At 36.7% G+C, this 15,578-nt stretch overlaps 2 protein-coding genes across 4 annotated transcripts in view; one reads left to right on the forward strand and one right to left on the reverse strand.

Annotated features, from left to right (window-relative positions):
• The window catches only part of KIF3A (kinesin family member 3A), a 42,696-nt gene that overhangs the window by 25,715 nt on the left and 1,403 nt on the right, over positions 1-15,578 (reverse strand). For all 3 annotated transcript variants that reach the window (XM_005865535.2, XM_005865538.2, XM_005865537.2), the window contains exons 2-5: positions 12,580-12,853; positions 2,781-2,925; positions 2,552-2,636; positions 1,823-1,928 (exon numbers count right to left, since the gene is read on the reverse strand). In XM_005865535.2, coding sequence (XP_005865597.2) covers positions 1,823-1,928; positions 2,552-2,636; positions 2,781-2,925; positions 12,580-12,769 — 526 coding nt within the window. In that variant the 5' untranslated portion in view covers positions 12,770-12,853. The remainder of the gene's footprint in view (positions 1-1,822; positions 1,929-2,551; positions 2,637-2,780; positions 2,926-12,579; positions 12,854-15,578) is intronic.
• CCNI2 (cyclin I family, member 2) overlaps positions 12,879-15,578 on the forward strand; it is a 12,714-nt gene continuing 10,014 nt past the window's right edge. Inside the window, exon 1 of the mRNA XM_014539174.1 lies at positions 12,879-12,963. Within this exon, the coding sequence (XP_014394660.1) occupies positions 12,879-12,963 (85 nt within the window). The remainder of the gene's footprint in view (positions 12,964-15,578) is intronic.

Consider the following 15,578-nt stretch of genomic DNA (forward strand, 5'->3'; position numbering starts at 1 on the left):
TTTAATAACTTGGCTTTTTTACAAATATATTAATGGGATGATGTAGTAATACTATTCTGAAATTTGCTGTTCACTTAATTATACATATATCTTGAAAATATTCCGGGTCTCTACAAGGAGATTAAACTCATTGTGATTTTTCTCAGAGCTTCATTATAGTCTACAGTATTTTTGTACCATAATTTATATAACCAATGTTTTGTTTATAGTTATTTAGATTGTGTCAAACTTTTTATCACAAATAATGTCTCAATAGAAATTTGTTATACTTAAATATATTTTTCTAGAATTAGAAACACTATGTCAAAAGAAATGCATTTTTTAAATTTCAACAGTTACTGTTATACTGCCTTTCAAAAAACCGTACTATTTTATAATCTTATCACCAGTACAGCCTCACCAACCTGTATATCCCTTCATCCAAACTGATGGGTAAAATATCTCCCACTGTTGTTTTAACATGCATTTTCCTAATTATTTGTGAAGCTGCTACAAAGTAAGTGCTCAATAAATGTTACCAAATATTAACATCCTTTCACATGCTTATTGCTGTGTACAGTTCGGTGAATAACATATTTGTACATATCTTTTGCTCATTTTCCTGTTAAAATTTGGTCTTTTTCTATGACTTGGTTTTTAAGAATGCAATTGATTTTTTAAATATGTTTTTATTGATTTCAGAGAATAAGGGAGAGGGAGAGAAAATCAGAAACATCAATGATGGGAGAGAATCATTGATCGGCTGTCCCCTGTACACCCCACACTGGAGATCGAGCCTGCAATCCAGGCATGTGCCCTGAGCGGGAATCAACCGTGACCTCCTGGTTCATAGGTTGACATTCAACCACTGAGCCATGCTGGCTGGGCTGCAATTGATTTTTTAAATATTTGTTTAATTTCCTTGATTTTTAGTCTAGTCATAAAAAACTTTGAAACATGTTTACTTCCTATGTTCTAATCTTTCATCTCTAATCTCTAATTGCTATTAGCAACATCACTAGTATGAGACCTGGGGCATCTGTGTATTAAATATTGCTGAAGTTCTTTATTATTTAGACAAAACCTGAAACAATTACTAAAAAAAAAAAAAAAAAAAAAAAAACACCCTTTTGCTTGCTTTTCGGTTCGATTTCTGGTGAGAACATATGCCAGAGTTGGGCCCGATCCCCAGTGTGGGGCATGCAGGAGGTAGCTGATCAATGATTCTCTCTCATCTTTGATGTTTCTATCTCTCTCTCCCACTCCCTTCCTCTCTGAAATCAATAAAAATATACATTTTTAAAATACCACTTTAATTTTGTTTTGCTTTTCCTGTCAATAAAAGGGTGGCAGTATAATGCCTGGTTATACTGATTCATGGTTAGATTAAGATATTCATTCTGCCACTTATTAAGTAGCATATAACCTTGGACAAGCTATTTAAAGTAAGTCTTGGTTTCCTCAATCATAAAATAGGAATTTAATACTGTCATAGTCTACTGTGAAGATTAAAAGAGACCATTCTTATAAATCACTTAGAACAAGCACTTCCTACATTGTAAGTGCTCAATAAATGTTACCAAATATTACTGTAGCTAACAAATAAACAGCTATATAAGATATAGCACTAGTACTAAGAAACAAAATTTCGGTCAGCACAGAAAGTAATCTGTGATATCTTTCATCCATATGTGCTCTCTACCTAGTAAATAATCAAAGAGAAAGGATTTTCAAGAAACTTAAAAATCCAGTCTTTGTGGAACAAAATGTCACACCAGTTTTTGCTTCTAAACCAGCCTACTCAACACATAAATGTTTAATCAAAATTATGAATTACACTTACGATTTTTGTGGCCCAGTGTCATAATTCTGTCCATATCATCAGCATTATTTACCACATAAGCTGATAAATCTTTGATATAAACTCCCACATCAGGTCTTTCTTTAACCTAAGAAAAATAATCATAAGACTTAACACATATATCCATAATTCTTTCACATCTATTCATTGAACATCTATGTGTTATTTATTGAACACTGAACATCCACTACATATAAATAATGTGTAAATAAATGTATTATTTAACACAATTATTTATTAAACATCTGTGAGACACTACTTGATATTGAGTATACATGATAAACAAGGTAGACAGTCTCTACACTTGTAGAAGTGAAAATCTATAGGGAGAACATACAAATAATTACACACAAAAATTATTTTATTTCCATTGTGATAATGCCATGAATTAAAAAATATAAGACAATATAAGAATACATTAGAGAGACTTATGCTGGTGAAGCAGGGACAGAATAAGTTTCCCTAAGATGATGTTTAAGCTAAGACTTAAAGAAACAGGAAGTAGCCAATCTGGGTTGGGGTAGGAGGAAAAGAATAAATGTAAGGATTCTGAAATAAGAATAAAGTAGGCTGGAAAGAGTAGGAAGCAGGACAGGGGTGGGAGTAGGATAGGGTGGCGAGAGTGTAGGATATCTGGCTATAGAGGTAGGCATAGATAAGGTGAAGCTATTATTGGTCTTTGGAAAGTATTCCAATTTCAATTATCCTTACCTCTAACCTCTGTGTCTGATCCTTGCCCAAGAGGTCACGAACCTCTTCATTATATATTTCCAAATAAGACACTCGAACCAAAAACCTATCAATAAAACATCACTTTAAAAACATAAAACAGTGAAATATTTATAAGAACAGTTTTAAAGTGTGTTTATGAAATTTGTACCTATATGCCTCTCTTAAGTTTGTACTTCTTAATATTGGAAAAATAAAAGAATTATTTTACCTTGTATCACCCTCTGCTTTTGCAATATGACCAAATATATGAGCAAATGAATTTGGAATGATTCCTCTCAGTTCAGGAACAGCTCGAACACCTTCCATAGTAAAAGTTTTGCCTGTTCCAGTTTGTCCATATGCAAAAATAGTCCCTGAAAATAAAGAGAATCAATGTTTTTTTAGAGTATAAGTCTGTAGAACAATAGCTCTTAAAATTAATTCCTTTGACACTGTGATGCAATTTCTTCCCTGAATTCTAGTACAAATTTCACTTTTATTGACAATTACAATATGTGTACTCTATGCCTCATGAGCAAAGCACTATTAAAGTACTAGAGTCAGTGAGATATTTCTAATTATTAATAAAAAGAACTCCAAACCATAAATGTAAAATCTTACATTTAAAAACATTTCTTGTAATGTGTACAGTAATTACGTAATGTGGACATTAAGTTGGAAAAGATAGTGTAATTACAGCAAAAGAATACAGGTTCTAGATCAGAAAGACCTCAGTGTGAATCACATATCTGCCACTTTTTATCCACTTGACCTTAAGCAAGTTTCTATCCAGACATAGTCTCCTCAAAGGTAAAATGGGAATAAAAATTTAGCTACTCTACATTAATAGTAAGGACCAAATGAAACACTTCAAGTGACCAACATGACGTCTGGTAGGGTACAAGTAAATGGTAGTTATTTTCTTCATAATCCTAAAGTAACTGCATCCCAGAACAAAGCTCATAAATATTCATAGAAATGAAAAAATATCTAAGACCCAAGGTAAAATTCACAGTCTAGCATCAAACAAAAAAACTGCCAAGCTTGCAAAAAAGCAAAAATATATGACTCATAATTAAGAAATCAATCAACAATCAAAACCAACTCAGAACTGACACAAATGTTAGAATTAGCAGACAAGGACATTAAAACTGTTATAAAAACTGTATTCTGTATGTTAAAAAGTTCAGGGGAAACTTTGGAAGAACTTGGATGGAAGACATAACAAGATCAAAATCAAACCTCGAGAGATGAAATCTACAATGTGTGAGATGAAAAATACAATAGACAGGGTTAATGGTAGAGCAGACATTGCAAAAGAAAACATACAAAAAACCCATCATAAAGAAAGAGAAAAATTTTTGAAAAAAACCAGTAAGTTGTGGGACAATTTCAAGTAGTCTAATATATACATTGGTGTAGTCCCCCAAATAGTAGAGAGAGGGGAGAGAAAAAATGCTTTAAGAAATAATGCCTTCAATTTCTCCAAATTTGATGAAAACTACAATCCCACAAGTCCAAGGAACTTAATGAACTGTAAGCACAGAAGCATGAAGAAAAACATACCAAAAAAAAAAAAAAAGGAAAAACATATCAAGACACATCATAATCAATTGCTCTAAGAAGAAAATGTCAAAACAATCAGAGAAAAGAAAGACATTATATATAGAAGAACCAAGATAAGAATGAAAGTAGATTTCTGGTCATAAAAAAAATACGAATGAGAAGACTATAGTAATATCGTTAAAGTATTAAAAGAAGAAACTAAGCTGAAACCGGTTTGGCTCAGTGGATAGAGCGTCGGCCTGCGGACTGAGAGGTCCCAGGTTCGATTCCGGTCAAGGACATGTACCTGGGTTGCGGGCACATCCCCAGTAGGAGATGTGCAGGAGGCAGCTGATCGATGTTTCTCTGTCATCGATGTTTCTAACTCTCTATCTCTCTCCCTTCCTCTCTGTAAAAAATCAATAAAATATACTTTAAAAAAAAAAGAAGAAGAAACTAAGAATCTATACTATACTCTGAAAATACTTTCAAAAACAAAAACAAAATGAATACTTTTTTAGACTATAAATGCAGAAGAATTCATCACCAGTAGACCTCCCCTCTAAGAAATGTTAAAGGAAGTTCTACAATGCAGAAGGAAAGTGATACTAGATGGAAATGTGAATCTACATAAAGCAAAAAAGAGTACCAGAAATGGTAACTACATGGCTTAAATAAATATGTAAGATTTTTCTCTCATTATTTAAATCTCTTTAAAAGGTAACTGATGATTTAAACAAATGTAATAACAATGTGGTTTGGAGTTTATAACATGTAGAAGTAAAATATATGACAACAATAGCACAAAGCCTGGGAGGACAGAAATGGGAGTATAGTGTAAAATGTTCATATTATACATAAACTTGCATATCACTTGAAGATAAACTGTGATATATTAAATATTTATACTATGAACGTTAAAGCAAACACTAAAATACAACAAAGATGTATTGATGGAATAATAAACATAATTCATTAATCCAAAAGAAGGCATAAAAAGAGGAAAAGGTGAACAAAGAACAAATGGGACAAAAATAAATAGCAAGATGATAGATTTACACCTACCCATATAATCATATTAAATGTATCTATTAAAGAAAATGAACCTGTAGTTAAAAGCCTTCTCACCAAAATAAAACCCCACAAAACAAACAAACAAAAACTCCAGGCCCAGTCAATTTAACTGGTGAATTCTTAGGGAAGATATAATACTAACTCTAGACCAGTGGTTCTCAACTTTGGCTGCACATTAGAATCACCTGGGAATCTTTTTAAAATCCTGATTTGTGGGCCTCATCCTCCAGAAATTTTGTTTCTTTATAATGGGGTGGGACCACAACATTAGTAACAAAGAAACAGAATTTCCGGAGGATGAGGCCCACAAATCAGGATTTTAAAAAGATTTCCAGGTGATTCTAATGTGCAGCCAAAGTTGAGAACCACTGCTCTAGACCAATTTTTTTCAGATAATTAAAAAGGAGGGAATATTTCCCAACTCATTCTATGAAATTAGAACTATCCTGATAACAAAACCCTATAGAGTGGCAAGAAATATTCAAAGTGATGAATACCAAGAACCTAAAACCAAGATTACTTTATCCAGCAAAGCTATCATTCAGAATTGAAGGTCAGATAAAGAGCTTCACAGATAAGAAAAAGCTAAAGGAGTTCATCACCACCAAACCAGTATTATATGAAATGCTGAAAGGTATCCTTTAAGAAGAGGAAGAAGAAGAAAAAGGTAAAGATACAAATTATGAACAACAAATACACATCTATCAACAAGTGAATCTAAAAATCAAGTGAATAAATAATCTGATGAACAGAATAAACTGGTGATTATAATAGAATCAGGGACATAGAAAGGGAATGGACTGACTATTCTGGGGGTGGGGGGGAAAGGGTGTGGGGGGTGCGGGAAGAGATTGGACAATAATCATGCACCTATGGATGAGGACAGAGGGCGAAGGGTGGGGTGGGAACTGGGTGGAGGGGAGTTATGGTGGGAAAAAAGAGGAACCAATGTAATAATCTGAACAATAAAGATTTAATTAAAAAAAAAACAAAAACAAAAAAACCCTATAAAGACATTACAGGAAAACTATACACTTATGTTCCTCATGAACAGAGATGCAAAAAATGTAAACAAAATTTTAGGGAATCAAATCTAACAATATACAAAAGGATAATACGCTATGACCAGGTGGCATGGCTGGTTTCATATTTTAAAATCAATCAATGCAATTGACCATGTTAACAGACTTTTTAAAAAAATCATTTAAATAAGTGCAGAAAAAATTGCATTTGACAAAATATACCAGGGATGGCGAACCTATAACACGCGTGTCAGAGGTGACACGCAAACTCATTTTTTTGGTTGATTTTTCTGTGTTAAATGGCATTTAAATATATAAAATAAATATCAAAAATACAAGTCTTTGTTTTACTATGATTGCAAATATAAAAAAATTTCTATATGTGACACGGCACCAGAGTTAAGTTAGGGTTTTTCAAAATGCTGACAAGCCAAGCTCAAAAGGTTCGCCATCACTGAAATATACATTCCTGAAAAAACTCTCAGCAAACTAAGAACAGAGGGAAACATCCTCAATCTGATAAAGGATGTCTATGAAAAATCTACAAATAGAAATAAGCCAGTCAGAGAAAGATAAATAACACATGTGGAATATAATGATCAACATAATTTGATGAACAAGAATAGATCCAGCCCTGGCCGGTTTGGCACACTGGATAGAGCGTCGGCCTGGGGACTGAGGGGTCCCAGGTTCGATTCCGGTCAAGGGCATGTACCTTGGTTGCGGGCACATCCCCAGTAGGGGGTGTGCAGGAGGCAGCTGATCAATGTTTCTCTCTCATCGATGTTTCTAACTCTCTATCCCTCTCTGGAAAAAAACAAAAAAAAAAAATAAAAAAAAAAAAAAAAGAATAGATCCAGAGACAAATGGTGGTGGTGGTGGGGGGTGTTAGAGAACAATCAAAGGACTTGTATGCATGCATAGTAGCATAACCAATAAACACAGACACTGGGACAGTGGGGGCTTGCCCTGGGTGGGAATGACTGGGGGGGAGGAGGGGGAGCGTCAACTGGGGAAAAAGGAGACCTATGTAAAACTTTAGACTAGTGGTTCTCAACCTTATGGCCCTTTAAATACAGTTCCTCATGTAGTGACCCAACCATAAAATTATTTTCGTTGCTACTTCTTAACTGTAATGTTGCTACTGTTATGAATCGTAATGTAAATATCTGATATGCAGGATGGTCTTAGGCGACCCCTGTGAAAGGGTCGTTCGACCGCCAAAGGGGTCGCGACCCACAGGTTGAGAACCACTGCTTTAGACGCTAAAACAAAACAAAAAAGAAAGAAAAAATCTACAAATAACATCATATTTACTGGTAAAACAATGAATGCTTTCTCTCTAAGATCAGGAACAAGACAAAATGTCCACTATCACCACTACTACATTGTACTGTAGGTTCTAGCCAGTGCAATTCAGGTAACAGAAAGAAATTATGAAACTACAGTGCAATTCAAGTAATAATAGGAAAGAGCCGTGACTGGTTTGGCTCAGTGGATAGAACATCGGCCTGTGGACTGAAGGATCCCGGGTTCGATTCCAGTCAAGGGCATGTACCTTGGTTGCGGGCACATCCCCAGTGGGAGGTATGCAGGAGGCAGCTGATCGATGTTTCTCTCTCATCAATATTTCTCTCTGATCGATATTTCTAACTCTCTATTCCTCTCCCTTCCTCTCTGTAAAAAATCAATAAAATATACTTAAAAAAAAAGAATAGGAAAGAAAGAAATTGGTTGAACTATCTTTAATTGCAAACAACATGCTCTTGTGTCTGTAGAATATCCTAAGGAATTTACATAAATATAATAATAATAATAATAATAATAATAATAGTAATGATAGTCTACTAGAAATAATAAGTTTAGCAAGGTTGCAGTATACAGAGGTAAACACCGGAGACTGCTGCCGCAAACAACCACTTCAAAAATACAACTAAAAGACGGAACGGACATCACCCAGAACCACAGGAAGGCTGGCTGAGGAGAGACTCTTCAACTAGAAGGAAAAATAACAGCACACCGAGGCTCAGAGGAGGCGCAGTGTGGAAAAAACTCAGGTGCGGAGGTGCGCGCGCAAAGCGGGCTGGTGGCTGAGAGCGCGGTTGTCGTTTTCGGTCAGGGGGGAGTCTCAGACTCTGAGCTCCAGATACGGGCGAATCGCTGGGGACTCGGACCCAAACGGGAGAAGCGGGAGTGTCTGGCATCAGTTGGAAGGCAGCTTTCCCTCCGAGGTTTGCAGCGGTTCCGGGGGTTCTGAGAAGCAGAGCCTCTGGGAACAGGACTGAGGGCACCATAACGGCTCCCTCCGCCCGCCCTGTTGAGCCCGCCCCGCCCAAGCCCTGCGCAGAGCCATTTGCCGGATAGCCTCAGGCAAAGGCTAGATTAGCACCTCCCCAGAGGACAGAAGTTTTCCGCGGCAGACACAGCTGATTCACACAGCCAGTCGGCCTGGTGGTCAAATCCCTCTAGTATTAACTACAACAATCAAGGCTCAACTAGAACAAGACTGCGCACAAAGACCACTAGGGGGTGCACCAAGAAAGCATAAAAAATGCGGAGACAAAAAAACATGACAGAAATGGAGGATATAGAGCTAAAAATCGCAATTTTGAGGGCTTGCAAAAATGTGCTAGAAGCTGTCAATAAACTTGAGGAGAGAGTCACGAAAACTAATGAGACCCTCGATGCTATGATAAAGAACCAACTAGAAATTAAGCATACACGGACTGAAATAAAGAATATTATACAGACACCCAATAGCAGACCAGAGGAGCGCAAGAATCAAGCCAAAGATTTGAAATGCGAAGAAGCAAAAAACACCCAACCGGAAAAGCAAAATGAAAAAAGAATCCGAAAATACGAAGATAGTGTAAGGAGCCTCTGGGACAGCTTCAAGCGTACCAACATCAGAATAATAGGGGTGCCAGAAGATGAGAGACAGCAAGATATTGAAAACCTATTTGAAGAAATAATGGCAGAAAACTTCCCCCACCTGGTGAAAGAAATGGACTTACAGGTCCAAGAAGCGCAGAGAACCCCAAACAAAAGGAATCCAAAGAGGACCACACCAAGACACATCATAATTAAAATGCCAAGAGCAAAAGACAAAGAGAGAATCTTAAAAGCAGCAAGAGAAAGAGACTCAATTACCTACAAGGGAATACCCATACGACTGTCAGCTGATTTCTCAACAGAAACTTGGCAGGCCAGAAGGGAATGGCAAGAAATATTCAAAGTGATGAATACCAAGAACCTACAACCAAGATTACTTTATCCAGCAAAGCTATCATTCAGAATTGAAGGTCAGATAAAGAGCTTCACAGATAAGGAAAAGCTAAAGGAGTTCATCACCACTAAACCAGTATTATACGAAATGCTGAAAGGTATCCTTTAAGAAGAGGAAGAAGAAAAAGGTAAAGATACAAATTGTGAACAACAAACATGCATCTATCAACAAGTGAATCTAAGAATCAAGTGAATAAATAATCTGATGTACAGAATGAACTGGTGATTATAATGAATATAAATTAAAAAAAAGGTTGCAGTATACAACAGTTTTTAAAAAATAAACTGCAAAATACAATGAGATACCACTTCATAAGATTAGCATGGCTATAATAAAAAAGACAAATAACAAATTTTGTCAAAGATGTGGAGAAATTAGGAACCTCATACATTGTTGGTGGGTATACAAATGGTGCAGCCACTATGGAAAAGTCTGGCAGTTAACTTTTTGACCCAGCAATTCCACTCCAGGTAACATATACATAAAAGAACTGAAAACATGTTCACACAAAAACTTGTACAAGAATGTTCATAGTAATATTCTTCATAATAGCCAAAAAATGAAAATTGTTCATCAACTGATAAATGAATACACAAAATATACTATATCCATACAATGGAATATTATTTTGCCATAAAAAGAATGAAGTACTGATACATACAATAAGGATGAACACTGAAAACATGCTAAGGAGTCAGACACAGAAGACTATGTAGTGTCTGATTCTATTTATATGAAATGCCCAGAACAGGCAAACTCATACACACAGAAAGTAATAAGTTGTTGCAGAGTAGGAGAGAGCAGAATTAGATGTAACTACTAATACGGATAAAAGTTTCTTTTGGGGAGTAATGGAAATGTTCTGGAAACTGATAATGGTAACAGTTGCACAACACTATGAAGTGCTGAAAACCTGACTTGTACACTGTAAAGTGGTTAAAGTAGTAAATTTTATGTTATTTGAATTGTTATCTCAATAAAAAAAACCCTACTAAAATAATCAAGTGCATTTCTATACATTCTCAATGCATAATTCCAAAAATGAAATTATAAGAACAGTTCTATTCACAAAAGTATCAAAAAATAATTAAAAACAAATTTATGAAAACTATAAAAATACTGATATAAGAAATTAAACAAGATATAATAAATGGACAAATATATCATGTTCCTGGACCAGAAGACCCCAACATTGTCAGAATAACAATTCATCAAAATCCCAGGTTACTTTGGTAGAAATTGACAAGGTGATCTTAAAATTTATATGAAAATGCAAAGGACACCAGAAAAAACACACAATAATTTTGAAAAAGAATAAAGTTAGAGATCATATATTACCTAATTTCAAAACATTATAAAGCTGCAGAAATCAAAACAGGATATACGTGGAATAGAATAGACAATCCAACATAAGCCCACACATTTGTGGTCCATTCATTTTTACCAAAAGAACCAAGTTAGTTCCAAAAGAAAGGATGGCCTTTTCAACAAACGGTGCTGGAACAACTGGATATCCACAGGCAAGAAGGAAAAAAATAGGGAAAGAACCAAACTCTTACTTCACATCATATATAAAAACTCAAAATGGATGACAGACCTAAATGTAAGACCTAAAATGTTTACAACTTGTAGATAAAAACATAGGAGAATCTCAGTCACAGGGAAGGAAGAGCCAAGGTCCTTTCTCCGGCCTACAATACCCACATGAGCTGCTCTGCCCATTTACCGCTCTGACCTTGTCTAACACACTTGGGTTTGTTCACTTGATGCTAACTCCTCGGGCCTCTTCTCATTCCTGGAACACACCAAGCACATTTCTGCTTATGGGGCTTTGTGCTTGTTTGTTCCTCTGCTTAGAATGTACTTCTCTCAGCTATCCACGTGGGTAGATTCCTACTTTCTTCAGGCTCTGCTTTTATGGCACTTGGTTGAGCATCGACCTATGAACCAGGAGGTCACAGTTCGATCCCGTCAGGGCACATGCCCGGGTTGTGGGCTCGATCCCCAGTGTAGGGTGTGCAGAAGGCGGCCCATCAATGATTCTCTCTCATCATTGATGTTTCTATCTCTCTCTCCCTCTCCCTTCTTCTCTGAAATCAATAAAAATATTTAAAAAAAAAAAAGAAATGAAGGATACACTAACTGATCTGAAGAACAAACAAACAAGCAGAACTGAAACAGACTCACTGATACTCACAGAGAAGTAAACAGACGCACAGAGAACATTTTGATAGTTGCCAGATGGGCAGGGGGTTAAGGGGATAGGTGAAAAAAGGGATTAAGAAGTACAAATTGGTTGTTACAGAATAGTCACGGGTATGTAAAATACAGCACAGGGAATACAGTCAATTAATATTCTAATAACTATGTATGGTGTCAATGGGTACTAAATTTATGAGGGTGATCACTTAGTAAGTTATGTAATGTCTAATCATTGGGTGCACACCTGAAGCTAACATAATAATGTATGTCAACTGTAATTGAAAAATAAAAAAATTTTAATGGGAAAAAATTGGCCAAACAAGTTGTTACTACTCTCCCAATTAATTGTAATACAGACTTCATAAAAATAAAATAAATATACATTAACCATACGACCCAGCAATTCCACTCCTAGGTATCTACCCAAGAAAAACCTTAAAATGAATCTGTACAAAGCCTTAAAAGGAATGCTCATAGCAGCATTTTATATAATAGCCAAAAAATTGGAATCCAGATTTCCATCGAAGATCATAAAAGGTGATATATTCTGCAATAAAAAAGAGCCAAACTACTGATAGATGCTACAACATGAATGACCCTCAAAAAAAGTATGCCAAATAAAAGAAAACAGATAAGAAAGATGATAGTGCAGGGTTTGATTTATATGACATTCTGAGTAAAGGTGAAACCATAAATAGAAAGCAAGTCAATTGCTACCTGGGGGTGGGACTGTAAATGGACATAAAGGAACTTTTGGGGGTGATAAATTGAATTGTGTGCTAGTTTCACAACTGTATGTGTTCACGTCAAACTATAATTGCAATAAGTGAATTTATGGGTTACTAATAATACCAAAATAAAGTTGTTTTTTAAAAAAGTGAACTATATAAAGTACTCACCATTGTAGCCTTCAAGAACAGAATCAATAATAGGCCTTGCAGTTAAGTTATAAACATCAAGTTGTTTACTCTCTGGTCCAAAAACTGTATCAAAAGTAAATGTCTTTGGAGGTTCATTGGAAGAATCGGTCTTATGTACAGTGATAGTTCCCCTCATCTCATCCACACTGACAGCCTGTCTGTAGCACATGGATTTCTCTCTCTCATTGAGGGGTCGGCACCTCACAACCACCTTCACATTATCACAGCTTTCTGGCTTCTCTGACTTATTGATCTGGTGGAGAAAATATTTACAGATCATGAAAAGAACATTTACATTTACCTTCAACAGATTAAGTTTAAAATTTGAAAAAGGTGACTTTGCCATCTCAGTGCCTTGCACATGTAAGTACTCCATAAATATCTGTTAAATGCAATTCAAGATCTTACAGCTAATAGAAAAAGTGTACTTAAAAATGTGAAAAAGAAAAGTTTCTTTTACAATACAAATGAGGGGAGGGAAAAAATAATTTACATTTACAGTAAATGCTACTCAAGCAGAAATGAATCAGTATATTATTGTCATTCTGCACAAAAGTCCCGGACTTCCTGAGTTTCCTACCTGTAGGAAACACATGTGAACAAAATTAACAACTTTAATCATCAAGAACATAGTAGGTAGCAGGTCCTCTGTTCTCCTGAGACTTTTATTTTTTTATAATGAATTAGTAAATTTTTTATCATATAATACATCCATATATAGTCTATTTTCTTTATAGAAGACAACAATAAATGAAAGACAAAAGGGGGAAAATGGCAGCAGAGAAAAATATTTTAGTATGACTACTATTTGATACTCTTCGATGCACTAGAGAAACAATCTACTTAAAACTCTTCAATGGGTTTTAGTATGACTACTATTTGATACTCTTCAATGCACTACAGCAGGGGTCCTCAAACTACGGCCTGCAGGCCACATGCAAATACAAATATTGTATTTGTTCCCGTTTTGTTTTTTTACTTCAAAATAAGATATGTGCAGTGTGCATAGGAATTTGTTCACAGTTTTTTTTAAACTATAGTCCAGCCCTCCAACGGTCTGAGGGACAGTGAACTGGCCCCCTGTTTAAAAAGTTTGAGGACCCCTGCACTAGAGAAACAATCTACTTAAAACTCTTCAATGGTTTCCCACAAATCTTAGGATAAAAATAAAAATCCTTAAGGTAAGATCTGGCTCTGGCCCATGTCTACTTCTCCTATCTTCTTTCACAAGTTACCGTGCTTGGCTTTCTTAGCCACAGCCACAGTGGCTTTCTTTTAGGCCTTTTATTGTCACCATGGTCCCTCTCACCACAGACCTTTTTACGTGTAGTTCCTTCTGCCTAGAACATTCCTCACTCCCCTCTTCATTTATACTGCAGGTCTCAGCTCAAAATCCACTTCACCTGGGCAGACTTCTGAGAAGGTCAAATCCTTGTACAGGCATACCTCAGAGATACTGCAGGTTCAATTCCAAACCACAATAATAAATGGAGTAATGTAATAAAGAGAGTAATGCAATAGGAGTCATAATCTTTTTGCTGGTGGAAGGTCTTGCCTTCAATTTGTAAAAACACAAAACATCTGTGAAGCGCAATAAAGAGCAATAACACAAGGCATGCCTGTGTAGGCCCTGAGAGCACTTCTCACTTTTACATCTGGTTACAATTACACTTTTGATTGCTCATTATTTAATTAGTGTCTGTTTTTCTCTGCCTACACCAGAGGTTGCAAACAGGTAGTCAAGGGGCTGAATTCAACTCACAGATGTCTTTTGTTTGGCTCATAGTATTTAAAAATCTCTCAGCCCAGCCAGTGTGGTTCAGTGGTTGAGAGTCAACCTATGAACCAGGAGGTCACGGTTCAATGTTCGGTCCATGCCAGGTCCATTGTGGAGTGTGCAGGAGGCAGCCAATCAATGATTCTCTCTCATCATTGACATTTCTATCTCTCCCTCTCCTTTCCTTTCTGAAACTAATAAAAATACATATTAATTTTTATTTCGTTGCTAAAAGTTAAAAATTGAAAAATTTCACAAAATAACAATTACAGATTCTCTTGAAAAAAAAATTAGATGATCTGACATCTGTAAGCCAGCATTCCTACATGGCAACACTTAATCAGAACCTACTTCTATCTATTGTATGCCACCAACTGACTTCATTAATGTTAAGTGGCTTGTCTCTATAAACATGTATGGTTTTGACCTCCGCCCAAGACGACAAGCTTCTCTCTTCCCAAGGTCAAGAACCAGGCTGGTTTTGCTCAATATTGTATCTCTGCTGCCTACCATGTGGTTGGTGCCCAATATTTATTCAATGAATTGATAAACAATTTGAAAGCAACGACAAGGAACAAATATTGAGTATTTAATGCTAAGTGGCAAGCACTGTCCTTTATTTCTCCTGAGCAGTATCTTATTTCATCCTGATAACAACCCCATGAGGAAAAGTAAAATTATGTGGGAACTAAGGGCTCAGAAAGATTAAATTGTCCAAGGCCTCGTAACCATCAAATAACCGGCCATGGCTCAGGTGTTCTCCTGATCCTATACTGGACTACGGTCACCCCTTTCCTAAGTGCACAAGACAAGCGTACCACCCCCCACTCCCTCACACACAAAGACACCTAGGGGTTACATTCTTGCACTATAAGCCAAGGCGCCCCAAGAGAAATGACAGCTCGAGTCAGGGGCTTGGAGTAGGGGCAGGCAGCCCTCGCTCTGCTGCCTTCCGGAGCCTGGCTCCGCTGTGGAGATCCTATGGGGAGCGGAGCATCCAAAACCGACTCTCTGTGGCCGCTCCCAGATGCCCAACCCAGCGGGCAGAGCTGAAAGCCAGAGCGCATCCTCTGGCACAGCGCCTCCATTCCAGCAGCGCAGGCCCCGCAGGCTGCAGCAGCGACAAAGGTAGCAGAGCTTGCCCCGGTCCCTCCCAAGGGCAGGTGGAGGCCCGCGCAGCCCAGGCCCACCCACCAGGCTC

The sequence above is a fragment of the Myotis brandtii genome, unplaced genomic scaffold, assembly GCF_000412655.1.
Source record: "Myotis brandtii unplaced genomic scaffold, ASM41265v1 scaffold208, whole genome shotgun sequence".
Classification (NCBI taxonomy): domain Eukaryota; kingdom Metazoa; phylum Chordata; class Mammalia; order Chiroptera; family Vespertilionidae; genus Myotis; species Myotis brandtii.